At 39.5% G+C, this 15,933-nt stretch overlaps 1 protein-coding gene across 2 annotated transcripts in view; it reads left to right on the forward strand.

Moving 5' to 3' along the window:
* Positions 1–883: 883 nt before the first annotated feature.
* The window catches only part of ABCG1 (ATP binding cassette subfamily G member 1), a 48,011-nt gene continuing 32,961 nt past the window's right edge, over positions 884–15,933 (forward strand). The window contains exons 1-2 of one of the 2 annotated variants that reach the window (XM_081327743.1): positions 884–1,049; positions 7,609–7,852. In XM_081327743.1, the coding sequence (XP_081183869.1) occupies positions 1,008–1,049; positions 7,609–7,852 (286 nt within the window). In that variant the 5' untranslated portion in view covers positions 884–1,007. Of the gene's footprint in view, positions 1,050–1,555; positions 1,799–7,608; positions 7,853–15,933 lie in introns of those variants that run through there. The other variant, XM_081327744.1, reaches the window with a different exon arrangement.

Consider the following 15,933-nt stretch of genomic DNA (forward strand, 5'->3'; position numbering starts at 1 on the left):
CAACCAATCAATTCAAATATGCCGGGTAGGTGCATATCTCGCCTTGGCTCCACTCTTCACACTCTTCAGTCAAACCCTGTTCTGCGCATGCGCCCATGTATGCGCATGTGCACACATTTTTTTGCGGCTCCCAGTTTTTCCTTTTGTGAGGGAACCGGTTCCGAGTGGCTCTTTCACTGTTTCAGGTTGCTGACCCCTGCCCTAAACCTTCCAAACTCACCACAAGGATACCTTATAAACAGTAGCTAAACAATTTTGCCAATAAATGAATGTCTTTGCTCCTCGACATAAATAATGTCCAGGTGGGATTAGTCAAATCGATTTCATTCCATTTCACTATTTACTATTCTGGGCTAAAACACAAAATCCAATCTCAATCTTGAAACTTCTTGTCCTACTGAAAATTATATGCAGCGCGATTGCCGGTACCACTGGATAAGCTGCAGCATGACCTACATTTACCTCAGTGCTGCGCTGTGGGAAGATGCAGAACACGAGCTTCAAATCAGTTCTGATCCTCCCGCCCTCCTCCGTCACTTTTTTTTTTAATTTTGGAAACCCCGTCTCCAGGCTCTTGCTCTTAGGTCGGGAAATATTGTTTCGGGATACGGCCGTGTACGGTCTCCCTTTGCCGGAGCTATCCAAAGGTGGGGGTGGGGTGGAAACCTCCCAAAGTGAAGCGTCGCGCAAGCCCTGGAGACGCTGAAGGAAAACAAGAGCACGTTTACCCTCCAAGAGCACGCCCCTCCCCCCTTCGGCTCCTCAGCCAATAGGGTGCAAGAGAAGGCCGCGGGAGAGCCAGTAGCATGCCGAGATCGAGCCGCCCTTGTGAAGAAGCCGCCGGTATCTTGACCGGCCCCGCTTCCCTTTGCTTTGCTGGTGTCGTTTCCAGCAGCCGATCAATCTCGAGCCGCTGCGGGCTCCTTTCCCTCCCGCCAATCCTTCCATTCCTCTTTGTTTCTCCCCTCTTCTCCTCCCCGTGATTGCAGCCTCTCCGCTGGGGGCACATGGCATGTCTGATGGCTGCTTTCTCCATGGGCGCCGTTCTGGTAAGTTAGATGCTTTGGGCGTCTCTTTCTTTCTTTCTTTCTCTCTCTCTCTCTCTCTCTTTCTTTCCCCCTCCCTTCCTTGATCAGGTGCCACATCGGAGCATCTCCAAGCTGGAACCGTACCTCTACTGATCCTAGCAGGATCTTACCTTGCCTACCTTTGCGGTAGGCGTTTTGCATACGCCCCCCCCATTCTCTCTTCCCCCCCACCCCCCACCCCCGCCAGAGTCAGCCAGGAGCTCGAAAGTTGTGGGAGGAATTGAGCAAGCAAAAAAAAGGGTGCAATTTGGGGACCCGACAGAAAGCGTGGCTTGAGTTTGAAGGCGTGGAGAACTCCTGCTGCCTATCAGCCCCTCCCCGCCCTCGTCTGGATCCTTTGATCTCGTATTTGCCCCTCTGGCTTGTCGGAGCCGGAGGCTTGTTCATCTTTTCCGAAAGGGAAGCCGGGGCTCTTAGCTGGATCTCTATTTTTAAGCCCAGCGCTTAGGAGCTCCAGAGAGGGGAGGCCGAGTTCAAAGCGCGGAGTTCCTTCATGTAGAGACCGAGGCGGGGTGGGGGGGGGGGAAGGACGCCGCTCTCCCCTCTCCTCTCCAGAAGGTACCTGGAGAGCCTGCTCGGAGGTGGGATAGCGGCGTCTTCCTGGATCTGACTCCCCTTGCCACGGGTCAGTCCTCGCTCTTGTTGGAGGGGCAGAAGAAGAGTCCTTCGCCTCTTCTCTTGCCTTATTTCCCAGCGCGCAAATTGCTGTGGTAAGCGAATGTCTTCCTTCCTTCCTTCCTTCCTTCCTTCCTTCCTTCCTTCCTTCCTTCCTTCCTTCCTTCCTTCCTTCCTTCCTTCCTTCCTTTCCTTCCTTCCTTCCTTCCTTCCTTCCTTCCTTCCTTCCTTCCTTCCTTCCTTCCTTCCTTCCTTCCTTCCTTCCTTCCTTTTTTGCCGGGTGTTTTCTGGCTGTGGCTTGTTTTGCTTTTCCAAGGTATCCTTGACACGGAAATGGCTTTCAATGTCAGGCGCGGGAAGGTGTAATGTCATTTTCACAAGGCAAATCCCCTAATGTAATTTATAGGAATGCATTTATTTGCTCGTTGGCTCGGCGGCAGATGCCCTCACTTGAAAGCCTCCAAAGTTATTCAAGGTCTAATTTATTGTAACAAAAGAGACTAGTTAAAATCAGAAAGGTTGTTTATTTTCTTCGGCGCGGGATAAGGGGTGTGTGTGTGTGTGTGTGTGTGTGGAGGGCGACATTTACAGCATCCTGTATTTGAAGTCAGCTGCCTATAGCAGGGTTTGACCGAAAGTTACCTTAGTGTTGCGCTCATTAAAAAGAAAGGGAGGGGGGGAAGAGGATGTTGTTCTGAGCATGCTCAGACTGTCACGGACGCATCCTGTGATTCGAGAACACTTCTCCTTTCCAGCTCATTATATAATGGATTTGGTGTAAAAGGAACAAGAAAGTGGATTTTCTTAAAATTAATTAATCTTAGTTGGAAGATAAACTTTTTTTTTTAAAAAAAAATCAAAGATATCTGCTGGCTAAGGAATGGATTTACAGGTCTGTTGTGTAACAGCATTTAAATCCCCCTCCCAAGGGATGAAATCTGGATTTTAAAAAGTCACAGGAAAGTGAAATAAGCATTGAATTAGGTTTTAGGGTACCTAAATTGAGATGGAGAACACATCATGTAATGCATGAAGTTAGACACACATCATTAAAAGTTAGATATACATACTATTTAAAGTCTTTTCATTATAGTTTGGAATGGTGGGCTCTTTCTACATGATCCAATTGCAGGATCCAATCTGGGTCGGTCAAGGGGATCAGAGGTTTAGTCTTCCAAACATTCAATTCGTGCCAGAGCCCGTCCTCGGGGAACTTCTCTCTACCAGAATGTGTTAGCTTTTTCTATGTATTCTCATTTCCCCAAATAATAAGCATCTTAACATGACCATGATGCCTGAATTTACTATTACTAAAAGAAATTCAGTGCCTCATGCTCAATAAAACTCTTACATGTGGTAGGTAGAGACGGAAGATTTTAAAGGGGAAATAATTTATTAAATTTATATGTTGCCTGACTCCCAGTGCTTTACAATGGTTAAAAACATTTAAGAAGAAAACAAAACAAAAAATCTCACAAAAATGGCACAAGACAAAAGAACAGTGATAGCAAATAAAAGTGGGAAAGGAAAAAGAAGAAAGGGGCATCAGTTATCCTCACCAAAGGCCTGGGTGAAGAACCACGTCTTTAAGGCTCTTTGAAATACCAGTAGGGTAGGAGTTATTCCAATTTGGTGGGGACCTCATTCCAGGAAGCAGATGCTGCTGTAGAGAAGCCTGTCTCTGCAGTCCAGGGAGATGGCATTGTTTAATGAGTAAAACCCACAGCGTGGCAAATCTGTAGGATTAAACCAGCCAGTCAAATACAATGGGAGACAGGTGGTCCCTCAAATAACCAGGCCATATGTCATGCAGGGTTTTATATGTGGCGACCAGCATCTTGAAGCACAACCAGAAGAAAATTAGAATTAATTATTTCTGAAATCTCATTTTATCATCTGAGGTTTTAAATTAAATTCCTGAATTCTTGTCCAAATTGCATGTTACTCTTTCCCTCTGCACTGCAAAAGAACTGTCTAAATAAGACAACAGAAGCAAACATCAAAACAATGCGCTTTGAGTTAAGCCCAAGTTACCTTTTTTTGGAATCTGAGGTGCTTCTGCAAGAGAATTGTACAAATGGTTAGAAACCGGTTTTCCAACTTTGTGGTCTCATAAGATCACAATACTTTTATTTCAAGCAAGGGCATAGAACACGAAGTAGAGGGTGTATGTGCAGCCATCATTTCCCCTTTTTTGGAGTGGAATGAGAGATTTTTTTGTACTGCAGGACCTGATTTTTTTTGTACTGCAGGACCTGTAGCAGCTAAAGACAGGGTGATCATTCTTTTCTCTTTGTTCTCAATGTTGCAAGATCAGCAGAAAAGACAGTGAAAGCTTATCTTCACATTTCTTTTGAGGGACTAGAGGTGGAAGTTGTGGAATGGAAGTAGTCTAAAATAATCCAATAGCTTGAAGATTTGTCTGAAGTAGACAAATTGATCCTTAGTTCCTGCAATGTGAAATCTGGGTTTATGGTCTTAAATATAACTTTATGTTGGGGCTAATACTGATATAGTCCTGAGAATACTATGGATAACTTAAGAAAGCAAATGGATCAAATAATCAGATCAGTTTACTCATTTAGGGCACAAATGACCAGGATCATATTTTGGGCACATTATGTGAAGACCTAGCTTTCTTGACAAGTCTGCAATACTGGGAAAGGTGGAAGGAAAGAAAAAAAAGATGACTAGCAGCAAGGAGGAAGGACTCAATGGGTACACCATTAGAAGATCCAAAGGACTTCCTTGGGGGATACATCGTTCTCAAGAAAATCTATGTGGTCACTAAAAACTAGACACCAACCTGATGCACGTAAACAAATACAGATGTTCTCATATCTGAAATTGGCGTAAAGTGTATATATCAATGGCACAAATATTACGCATACCAAGAATAACTACAAACCTGCAAATCATTAGTATCCGGCAGCAATGCTTGGAGTTCAAGTTATAAGTTCTCTCATAGCTCTACCAATCCCAAATTGTAGAGAACCAGGAGAGAGAGAGCCTGGAAGCAAATATTCAGAAACAGTTATGTAAACAAAGAAAACAGTCCTGAAGCACAATCAGGTTTGCAAAATTCTGTTTTTATACCCTATCTCAGGAAAATGTAGTTCTGTGGGTCTGTTTCCTGATCTGGCCCACCTCAAAGGGCCCACATTAATTCATATCAAAGCATTTCACTTGGCTTCTTAATTACTTCTCTATGTTGTAAAAGGTGACATAAATGGGAAACAATGAACAACCTGTTTCTGCCTGGTTGTCTGGAGAGGTTATTGATCTAATAGCTACTTAGACATTTTCAAATGTTCTGCCAATTGGCGGAAAAGCAAAGGACAGTTAAGTATCATTCTGCACATAACATACGTGCATGTTTGGTCAATTTTTTTGCCCCAACAGTCCCCTTGTTGGCACAGTACTAATTGAATGACTCGGGAAGGTCCGCTAAACCAGTAATGCAGAAATGGCCTTAGAGTACTTTTATCCCCAAATAGTTCATCAGTTAAAAAATATAAAACAAAACATTTCAATGGCATATAGAAGTTCTCCTCTGAAAGTATAATGTTCATGTGTATTGGACTACAACTCACACAATCCCTGAAAAATGCAGTATTAAACATAACATGGTTGCTGGCTGACATATAATATTTACTACTGTAAAGTCAACCTTTAAGAACAGCAACCACTTTTTAGCTCTGAAGATGGTTTAGTAATTTGTACCAAATGTTCAATCGATTGGTGAATTTTTTGATGTCTTGTTCTGATGCTTGATCAGTACATTGTAGCCTACCTGGTTGTTATGGTTTTTACCCAGCAGGTGATCCTTGGAAACTAAGAGCATCATTTATATAACTGGCAGGATTCACATATTGGTCTAGATGAGTTCCGGCATGGAGAATAAATAATACTTTTTAAAATGGCTCATTGGATCTGATGAAGGAAAGTTATTCTTCAGAAAACAAGTCTGCCAGTACACAAACTAAGGAAGTAGTCTGTAACCAAAGGAAGGAAAATGAAGCATTTTCCACTTGGTTTTTCTTCAAAAAACCCTTGCAATGTGTAGTAAAGTGATATTTTGTGAAATCAATGTGTGTTCAGGGCTCCAGATTTTATTTTAACATAGAATTGGCTGATCAAATTATGTTTGGAGATTTGCAAATGGGCTCCATGCAAAGTTGGCAGTCTCCCCATAGTGGGAAAGACACTCTAGTTGCATTGAGCTGGCTGAAACAGTGAGTAAATTGACACAACAAATAAAAATAGCTAATACAAAGGGAGGAGGAGGAGATAAAGATATGTTGATTTCTTATTTGGGTGTTCTGCAGGTGGAATAAAAAAAGCTATGGAAAACAAGACATCAGTTTGAATCACTTGAAAGGTGCTGCTGAGCAGTGCAGAAAATTGTGAGGAATATGGATGAATAGTTTTCAGTATTCCTGAATATTGGATGTTCATCCAATTAGTCTTGCCAACTATACTGCAAGTACTGTCTTTGCAAGTTGATGTCACACATCCTAAAAGATGTGTGCCTGACTTGCCTAATCTAAACAAATTTAGGATCTAATCCTAAACAAGGATTTTACATAAACTTTCATACACAAAGTTAAGATCCAGAATCAGAAGGAAGAGTTGAGCGAACATAAATGCTGCATGGCTCTTGAAAATGTTAAATGATCACATATTGTGACCTAAAATGAGAATAATAATTTTAGCTGACGTTACTGATAATTTTTCCATGGTTAGATGAATAATCATTGGGGCAAATATTAATTCTGTAGCTTTCCTACATTATAAGCACGTTGAGAATTAATTTTGTTTGGGTATTGGCCTTCTTTGTTAAAGTACAACCAGGACTCAAATTTATCTATAGTGTAACCTAGCCTTAGCAATAGAGTATTTGTTATAAGCTTTCCATATTGACCGTACTGTACTAATGAAATTGTTACTCGCTATTGCCTGGGATTACACTGCACCTGTGGATATTCATTCAGTTATGAGCTGGCATACAGTATTAGAACAAACATTAACAAACATTGGGTCACATATTACCATCTTCTCCCCTAGCATAGCCTCAAAGAAAAATAGAAAGCTTTTACTTATGGTATTTGGGTCAGACAATGTGCAGTTGGTTTTAGCTATGGTTAATGGAAGCATGCCCTTAATGGTAGATTATCCAAATGATAATTAGAGTTAAAATTAACTTTACTGTACAATTTAGTACAATACTAAACTGTGGCTAATATAAAGTATGAACATTCTGTGGACCTGATGGAGGTAAAAAAGGAGGGGTACACAAAACCTGAAGTATTATGAGTGTACTGGATTCTTGCTTATTTATACAAATGGAAGATCTCAGGTGTTTTATGAAAAAGAAACATGTAAGCATCCATTTACAGGCAAAGAAACCAATGTAATACATTTAAGATTGGCAAAAATGAACGCTGGAGTTGGAGTAGTCCTTTCAGTAACACAGTTTACAATTCTTGAATTTACACATTAAGTGAAATGCAGTTATGAGGCAATATATTGTGGTGCAGAGTGCTGTTTAAATGGGGGGTGGGGGAAACATGCACAAAAGTCTTCAATAGGATAAACAACAAAATAATTGTCATGTAAGTTTTAATAAAAAAAGAACGATGCATAAAGAAAGAACAAATTGAAAATTGAAAAATGAGAAAGTGGGCCGCACTTTCATTGCCTGATTTGCCTATTTCCAAACAGTCATATTTTCCTGTAAAATAACAATGTCAGCAGAACATCATAGAGTTAGCTTTTTTTCTGTAGTAGTATGAGACTTGTTCTGGGACAAATATACAATAATTGCATTTGTAGCGTGTGTGTGTGTGTGTGAGAGAGAGAGAGAGAGATTATGTTTTATTTCTTTTTTCCTCTTGTGTTCTAGAATGCCAGTAATTCTTCATCTACTATGCCTGAGCCAAAGTCAATATGTGTTTCAGTAGATGAGGTGGTCTATGGTGGTACAGAAACACAAGAGGTTCATTTGCTCAACGGCCATTTAAAGAAGATGGACAATGTTTTGACTGAAGCCCATCATTTCTCCTACCTTCCTCGAAGACCAGCTGTGAATATTGAATTTAAAGACCTCTCCTATGCTATACCAGAAGGACCCTGGTGGAACAAGAAGGGTAAGTAGGATGAATATATTCGTTCAGAACCCCGCTGGTTCTGGTTTACTACTAATTTGTGGTTGCCAGGGTAGCAATATTCCATTTTGAAGAGCAGACCTGCAACTTACGGGCCCACGTGGACTTGGAGCTCTTGCTGGAACAGTGGCTGGAAGCCATGGCCAAGAGGGGCCTGGCTAGTACACCACTTGTGGCCTTTATTAGAGCAGGAAATACTGAAGACTATCATTTATAACTTGTCCCCTAGAACTCCCCCCCCCCTTGGCCACCAGTCTCAGAAAAGGAGATACAGTCCATCATTAAAAGCTTAAAGAGCAATAAAGCCACAGGTGAGGATTTTTTACCAGCAGAATTATTCAAGAAATTTCCCAAATAGTGGGGCCCTGTATTGGCAGGTCTTTTTACACACATTTATAACTTGACATCTTGTACCTCAGTTACTGTAATTTTCTTTACATGTGACAATTGCATCGGCTGCTGATACATTTCTGAGTGCAATTCAGGATGTTGATTCTTACCTGTAAAGTTGGGCCTGTATACCTTTCTTAGATAGATTCTGCCTGACCATCTTTCTGACCAGAGAATGCCTGCCGAAGATATGGGAGTGGGCATTCCCTATGGGAGCTCCAGTCTCTTGGAACAACTTGCAATGCCTATTTGTCAAATTGAACTTTTAAAATGGCAAATTTATAGAAAACTAAGGAAGGGCTAAAGCTTCCGTCAACACAGTTTACAGTTTGTGTTTCAAAAGAAAATTGTTGTAAAAGACTATAAGCATCATCTACATGATTAAGAATTGTAACATGTGTTCTGATAAAAACTGTTCAAAGCTATCTTTGGGATTTCTGAAATGTTTGCTAAAAAGAATGGGTACTCATCCATACAGTTCTTCAACTTCAGATAGTGAAAATCAGTGCTTTCCATTTAGAACCCAATTTCAAACCTATATCATACTGATAATTTGCAATGACATTAAGGGTATGATAGCAATTAGTCAAAACTGAGTGGAACATGCTGACAGAATTATAGCGTTTAATAGGAATGATTCTGGACTACTAAAGTTATACATTCTATTTTAATTTTTATTATGTGTATTCTGCCAGGAAGGAAGAAGCCACACATGATATTTCCATTAGTCAATACATCTATTGAGTTAATTACTCTAGAGAAAAACAAATGAAGCTCTTGAGGCTAATGTCCCATATTTATTATGAAGCAATTAGATTTTCACCTGAGTCTTTGGGCTTGGCTGTATGATATCACCTGTTTGTTTTACCCTTTCGGAACATAGTGATGCACAGAATTTTAGCATGGCTTGTTTCTGATGTGTAAGTCCCTATAATTTTTCCCCACATAGTCTAGTAAAATGCTGATTCCCTTCTCCTTTAATCAAAATCCTTGATTAATTCAAAGACTCAGCATAGAGACTGAAGTCCATTTTGCACAGAAGTAATGAGCGAACAAAGAATGATTTGTGATCTAAATGGTTAGTGTTGAGGATATAATAGCTTTAGGAGAAAGCTATGTTTTATGAATCTTCAAGCTTATTCAGTAGAGGGAGTTTTATTGATGGTCCTTGTAGCAGAGAGATGCCCTTGTAGAGAGCCAAACCTAGCTCAGGTTCCAGACTGTCCACTTACCTTGGAAACCTGGAATGAGGATTCAGCAAGAAACGCACAACTCCCAACTCTTGAAACTTCATTCTTTAAATCAAAGCCTATTTCCAAGTTTCTTTGTAGAATCAGTAGATTATAGGAAGAGAAATGTTATCATTTTTGTCCTCTTCAATTCTGGTTATAAAATAGATTAAGCAGCATATGAGAGCAAGTAGCTATGATTGAAAAACCCAAAGGTCAAGACTTGGTTAATACTTGAATGGGAGACCACCAAAAATTCAGTGGAATAGGATGATGGACAGCTGAAAAAACAGATCAGAAGAATGCAGGAGCAATCTGCTTCTGGCCTGTTGCTAAGAAAACTGCATGGAAGTGCCAAGATATTAATGAAAAAAAAGTAAAACATATTTTTTTACCATGCTATAGTATTGAAGATTACTGTTTTCAAACAGATATTTTGATTATTGCCCATAGGATAGTTTAAGAATTTAACAGGTTCTGGCTGTTTCCTGTGAAATAGATGAATCCTTCCATATGACAATACATTAGGTGGCACTTTTTGCCACCATAACATCCATACATAATATTCAGAAAATTAACTCTGAGACCATTGAATATCTTAGATCAGGGGTGTCAAACTGCCGGCCTGTGGGTCGGTTTCATCATACCAAAGCGGCGCCCACCCCATTGCCAGCAATGCAAAAAGACTCCTGATACGTCGCGACACATCACGTGATGAGTTTGTCACCCGTGTCTTAGATCATTGAGGGCTGATATTGTATACTGTACTGCTTTAGCTGTTTTACCTCGAGCTGATTTGAATTCTATTTTCCATTTTCCCATACGCAACAAGAAGTACAATTTCCCTTTAACTTCTGTGCACGTAGTCTACTATATTCGTTGTGTTACTTGTACAAGAGGAGCAAAATCTGGACTGTAAAAATACTGATGACCACTAAAGGGCAGCAAAGAATTATTGGTTTTTGAATATCTCTGCTGCCATCTAGTGATCATCTTAAATTTTTACAGCCCAAATTTGTGTTTGGTCTGTAAATATTGTATTTATGCTGAATATAGATTCTTAAGATTAATTATAGCAATAATAATAAAATTCACTCCATGCCTGTGGGAAGTCAGCTCCCTATATTACACACTTTATACTCATAACAAGAAGCTATTTGGAGTATTTTGAGTAAAGGCATGCTATGGATACCAAAGAGGAGCACTCTAAGATCATCAGAAAACCTAAAACCAAAACAAAATGGAAATATATAGAGCTCTCATCTCATACTGCTACTCTGCTGCCATTTTAGCTCCTCTGTTTTTTAGTGAAGACAGAGTTACCTATATTCAGCAAGTTAATGCGTTGGAGCATCGCTTATTTCATCCATTGTCAGCTGGTCTAAACAAGATAAAGGTTGCAAAATATTGAAATAGTATTTTAATGAAATATTAAATAATTATAGAGGTTGTTTGTCAGTTTTAGCTGTAAATCAATACTGTGTTTCTGAGAAATATATCAATTTGAACTTCATGTTCTTATTTATCTTATATTTTTAGAGTTGATAATTTGGCTTTAAAGGACTATGTTGCAATTTGATGAACACTTGGGAATAATCACCTTTAAACATTGTGAGACTTGCATGCTAGTACACACATGCTACAATCATGCTATTAAATATTCTCCTAAAATAGAAAATGTGAAGGACTCTTACAACATTTCTGGTACAATCTACTGATTAATTCCTATGCAGTCCTCAATAAAAGTTAGATTTATAGTAAATACGGTAAATGCAATAACTAATTGTTGCAAATAAAGCTGTAGGATATTTGCATAAATCCCATTTTTTTCTGTATTCATTAGTGAACTGCTTGCATGCTCTTAAATGTTTTGCTTTTTCATTTTGTAGCAAATGTCTGAAACATTCTCAACTTTTTCAGGTTATTAAGAAAGGCAGCTGTTTTTTTATATGTTTATCTTTGCTATGCAAATTAATGTATTTTGTTTAGCTGCATATATCTTAGGGTTTTTTTCAACTATCAGAATTAAAGATAAAGTTGATCCAGTAATAAATTTTATTTGTTAAGTATTCTGCAAACCACTATTTAAAAACTATTAAAGTAGAATATACCCATTGCTGGCAAATGAAATAATGTGGTATAAATATCCTATTGTTTCACCTTTTAAAATTTTTTAGGTGTCATAAATTCTACTCTGACACACTCATATAATAAGTGTACATCTTGTACTGGGTTGGCAAGATTCCACCCCCTACCTTTTGAAATGCAAATGGTGAAAAATAGGATTTATTGTATATGAGTTGCTGTTTCTAATCAGAGAATTCAGGAAAAGCCTGTTCTTGTGTGGCAGGTGCATTGCAGTTGAGGTGCCGCATGAAGCAGCTCTCTCTCATTCATGCTCGGTTACTATCAGTCATTGCACTATAGTAACCTCAGCCTGTGATGCTGGATCAGTGACGAAGCGGTGGTTGATTGGTTGCATTACGTCTGTTGCTAAGATGAGTGAGGAAAGGAAGGAAGGAAGGATTGCCGGAGAAAAATGCACATTCTTCTTAACATTCAAAAGGACTGAATGTTATAGTTAGGATTTTGCTTACATTTTTGGACAGTAGGTATGCTTACATCTTAGTTAAGATTTAGCCCCTTTTCAAAAAAAAGAAGGAAATACCTGGTTAGACTGAATGAAATTCAGGATGCAGCAGCTCAGTGCAAAGACAGTGTTAAAGGCACCTTTAAAAATAATGTCTAAACTAGATGTGATCCATTTAACTGTCTTTATTCTAAACCAACAAATATAATGTAATTCTTTTTTGTTGCTGCAGCACTTGCACATTTTAGCATTGGACTTCATAGACCTAAATCTTTGAATCAATGAATAATTTAGAATATAATGTTGGGAAAGCAGAAATTAGCAAATCCCTTTTCCTAGCAAACCAAAGGCAGCAGAAGAAAACCCTTTCTCCTTTTAAAAATGATTTTTTTAATAAATAGCCTGATCTTACACTGCTTTAAATAATTTTAATTGATTGCAGTGCATTCCTGCAATACCAATAACTAGGTGATCCTTCTCATTGCCTGGTGAATTGAATCTAGTCACCTACTTTGGGAAGAAAAGAGAAATGCTTGTGTTGTGAACAAAGTACAGCCTGGAATAACTTACACAAATTCACAGATTTTGTTGCCGGTGAAGAAGGAGAGTGCAAAAGTTGGGTTGAAACTTAACATTAAGAAAACCAAGATCATGGCATCCGGCCCTCTCAATTCCTGGCAAATAGATGGGGAAGAAATGGAGGTAGTGACAGATTTTATTTTCCTGGGCTCCAAGATCACTGCAGATGGGGACTGTAGCCAAGAAATTAAAAGACGCTTGCTCCTCAGGAGGAAAGCCATGGCAAATCTAGACAGCACACTAAAAAGCAGAGACATCACCCTGTCAACAAAAGTGTGTATAGTCAAGGCTATGGTCTTCCCAGTTACAATGTTTGGCAGTGAAAGTTGGACCATAAGAAAGGCTGAGCGCCAAAGAATTGAGGCCTTTGAACTATTGTGCTGGAGAAGACTCCTGCGAGTCCCTTGGACTGCAAGGCGATCAAACCGGTCAGTCCTAGAGGAGATCAACCCTGACTGCTCTTTAGAAGGCCAGATCCTGAAGCTAAAACTCAAATACTTTGGCCACCTAATGAGAAGGAAGGACTCACTGGAGAAGAGCCTAATGCTGGGGAAGATTGAGGGCAATAGAAGAAGGGGACGACAGAGAATGAGGTGGCTGGATGGAGTCACTGAAGCAGTAGGCGTGAGCTTAAATGGACTCCAGAAGATGGTAGAGGACAGGAAGGCCTGGAGGAATGTTGTCCATAGGGTCGCGATGGGTCGGACACGACTTTGCAGCTAACAACAACAACAAATAATTCAGGGCTAAATGGCTCTGGACTTGATCATTGTGGCTCTATTAAAATAAACACAAGCAAATTATAACTATTTTTAATCTCATTATTTCACTGGATTTACTTTAAAGATGACTATTATTTTTTACTTATTTATTTTATGTGTTTATTAATTAATTAAATTTATAAATTTATACCCAAGTCACTCATGGTGACTCAAAGTGGCTTACAGAAATCAAATTCCAATGCAAAAGTCATAGTCAGCCACCTCTGACTATGTTTGTATCCACCTCTGTATCTTTATGGATGTGTCTTGAACCAGTTTTTAAATACAGTACTTTGTATTATTGAGGCTTCAAAAGAATCAGCACAGGTATTAAAATATTAAGTGTGCCTGGAAATGGCAATAACTCTCTTACCAGTCAAAGATAATATTTGGCTACTTGGATTTCTATTGTCAGTAAGGCCCAATATGCACCCCAACTTTCATTCTGATCCCTCAGAGGAGGGCAGTTCCATCTAGGACAGATCCCACCTTTTGCAATCCTGGGAGCCATCTAATCTGAAATTCTGTTCAGATTGGGATGTTTCAGTAGGAACTTGCAAGTGTTTATTCTGTCCAACTACTGTAGTCCCGAGGGAACAATTATTCTCTGGCTGTGCCCTCCCAATGACCAATCAATTTCCTTTCTAGAAGCAATCCATAAAAAGGCTGATATATTGTGTGTATGTGTACATAATATGTGTACACAGAGTTAAAATAATATATTCAAAGTTATATATGGATGGTATATGTATTATGTATTATATGGATGTATATGTATGTGTTATATATATGCATTTTATAGCTTGTATGTATATGCAGATACAACAATAAGCTTTAAGCCTAAATGGCTTGGGTCCGGGATATTTGAGGGAACACCTACTGCCGGCATCAAGTTCCCTTTGTCCTGTGCGCTCCCACTTGGAGGGCCTTCTCAGGGTGCCGCCTGTAAAAGTCTGCCAGTGGATAACACCCAGGGGGAGGGCCTTCTCAGTGGGTGCGCCTGCCCTGTGGAACCAGCTGCCCGTGGAGCTTAGGACTGCCCCCGACCTTCGGTCATTCCACCAGGACCTGAAGACCTGGCTCTTTGAGCTTTCCGGCCTAGGCTGAGAGGTTTTTGTCCCCCCCCCCTCAGGGATCAAATTTAATTATTTTAACTGTTTTTAACTCTTGTATTGTATTGATGTTTTTAAATACTTTGTAAACCGCCCTGAGTCTTACGGGAAAAGGGCGGTATATAAATTCAATAAACTTAAACTTAAACTTAAACAACATCAAAATCCCTTTTTTGCATTATCCTAAGTTCAGCTCAATAAAATCTGCTTTTGTTATAGGGATCTTTCAGTGGTGGTGGGATAAATAATGATCCACATGAGAGGGAGTAGCCAATCAAGATGGAAGGCTTTGCCTAAAAGAAAGTAAAATGCATAGGGTAACAATAGCAAAGCTTATGCTGGCATAAGCTGCGAAGCAGCAGTCCCCAACCTTTTTGGCACCAGGGACTGGTCTCGTGGAAGACAATTTTTACACAGATAGTGGGTGGAGTGCACAACATAAATCCCACAAATGTGCAGTTTCACTCACCCACTGCTCACCTCCAGTTGTGCGGCCCGGTTCCTAACAAGCCACGGACTGGTACTGATCAATGTCCCAGGGGTTGAGGACCCTTGCTGTAAAGTATTATAGTATTTTCAACTCAAAGTTAAGCACAAGGGCATTCACAATGAGCTGCGGATAAGTGATGGATGACAGTGTTCAGTGTCCAGTTTTGCACAAATGGTTGGTAACCTATATTTGCAGTAGGGCAACTTAGCAATATGGATACAGCTTTAAGATTCAAGACTCCCTTAAGTCTAAGTGTCTTACCACACTCAAAGGCTTAGATTGGGTCTATGATGCTGCGTACACATTCTTTTTTGTAGAATAGAACATATTCTTTATGTTATTAAAATATTTTAAAACTTAAGTATTTAAATATTTTAAAACAGTACTTTCCTCTGCTTATTCTCTTCAGTGTTTAGGTTTCTAACCCTTAAAAGAGAAATATATATGGATGCGACAGAGAATTTTAAAAACTGCATAGAGTATGCAGTATTTATTTTAGAGACAGATTTAAGAATCATTACCTAAGTACGTACAATTGTATGTTCCAAGTGTGGAAAATAACTGGAAGTAGCGAGGAAATTTAAAAATAAAAATATATATGTTTTTAGTATTATCATGTAATCATATCTTATATTTTATAATAATCATTTTATAATCAATTGCCTGAGTAGATGCTTTGAGTATATGGGGGAAAATATAAGCTTCAAATGGAGGGAGGGGGAGAACAGGAGTTACCATGGGGCCCAGTGTGAGTCACCGTCTAGGAATTGTTTTTAAGTACCTTCTGGTGCCTGGTACCCCTGGCAGGTGTAGAAGATGGGAGACATCTCTCCTCTAGAATTGATAAGCATGTACATATATGGTCTGAGTAAACAGGATAGTAGGGGAGGGATCTTATTAGTATAATGCAGG

This window comes from Vipera berus, assembly GCF_964194415.1.
Source record: "Vipera berus genome assembly, chromosome: 4".
In the NCBI taxonomy this organism is placed as follows: domain Eukaryota; kingdom Metazoa; phylum Chordata; class Lepidosauria; order Squamata; family Viperidae; genus Vipera; species Vipera berus.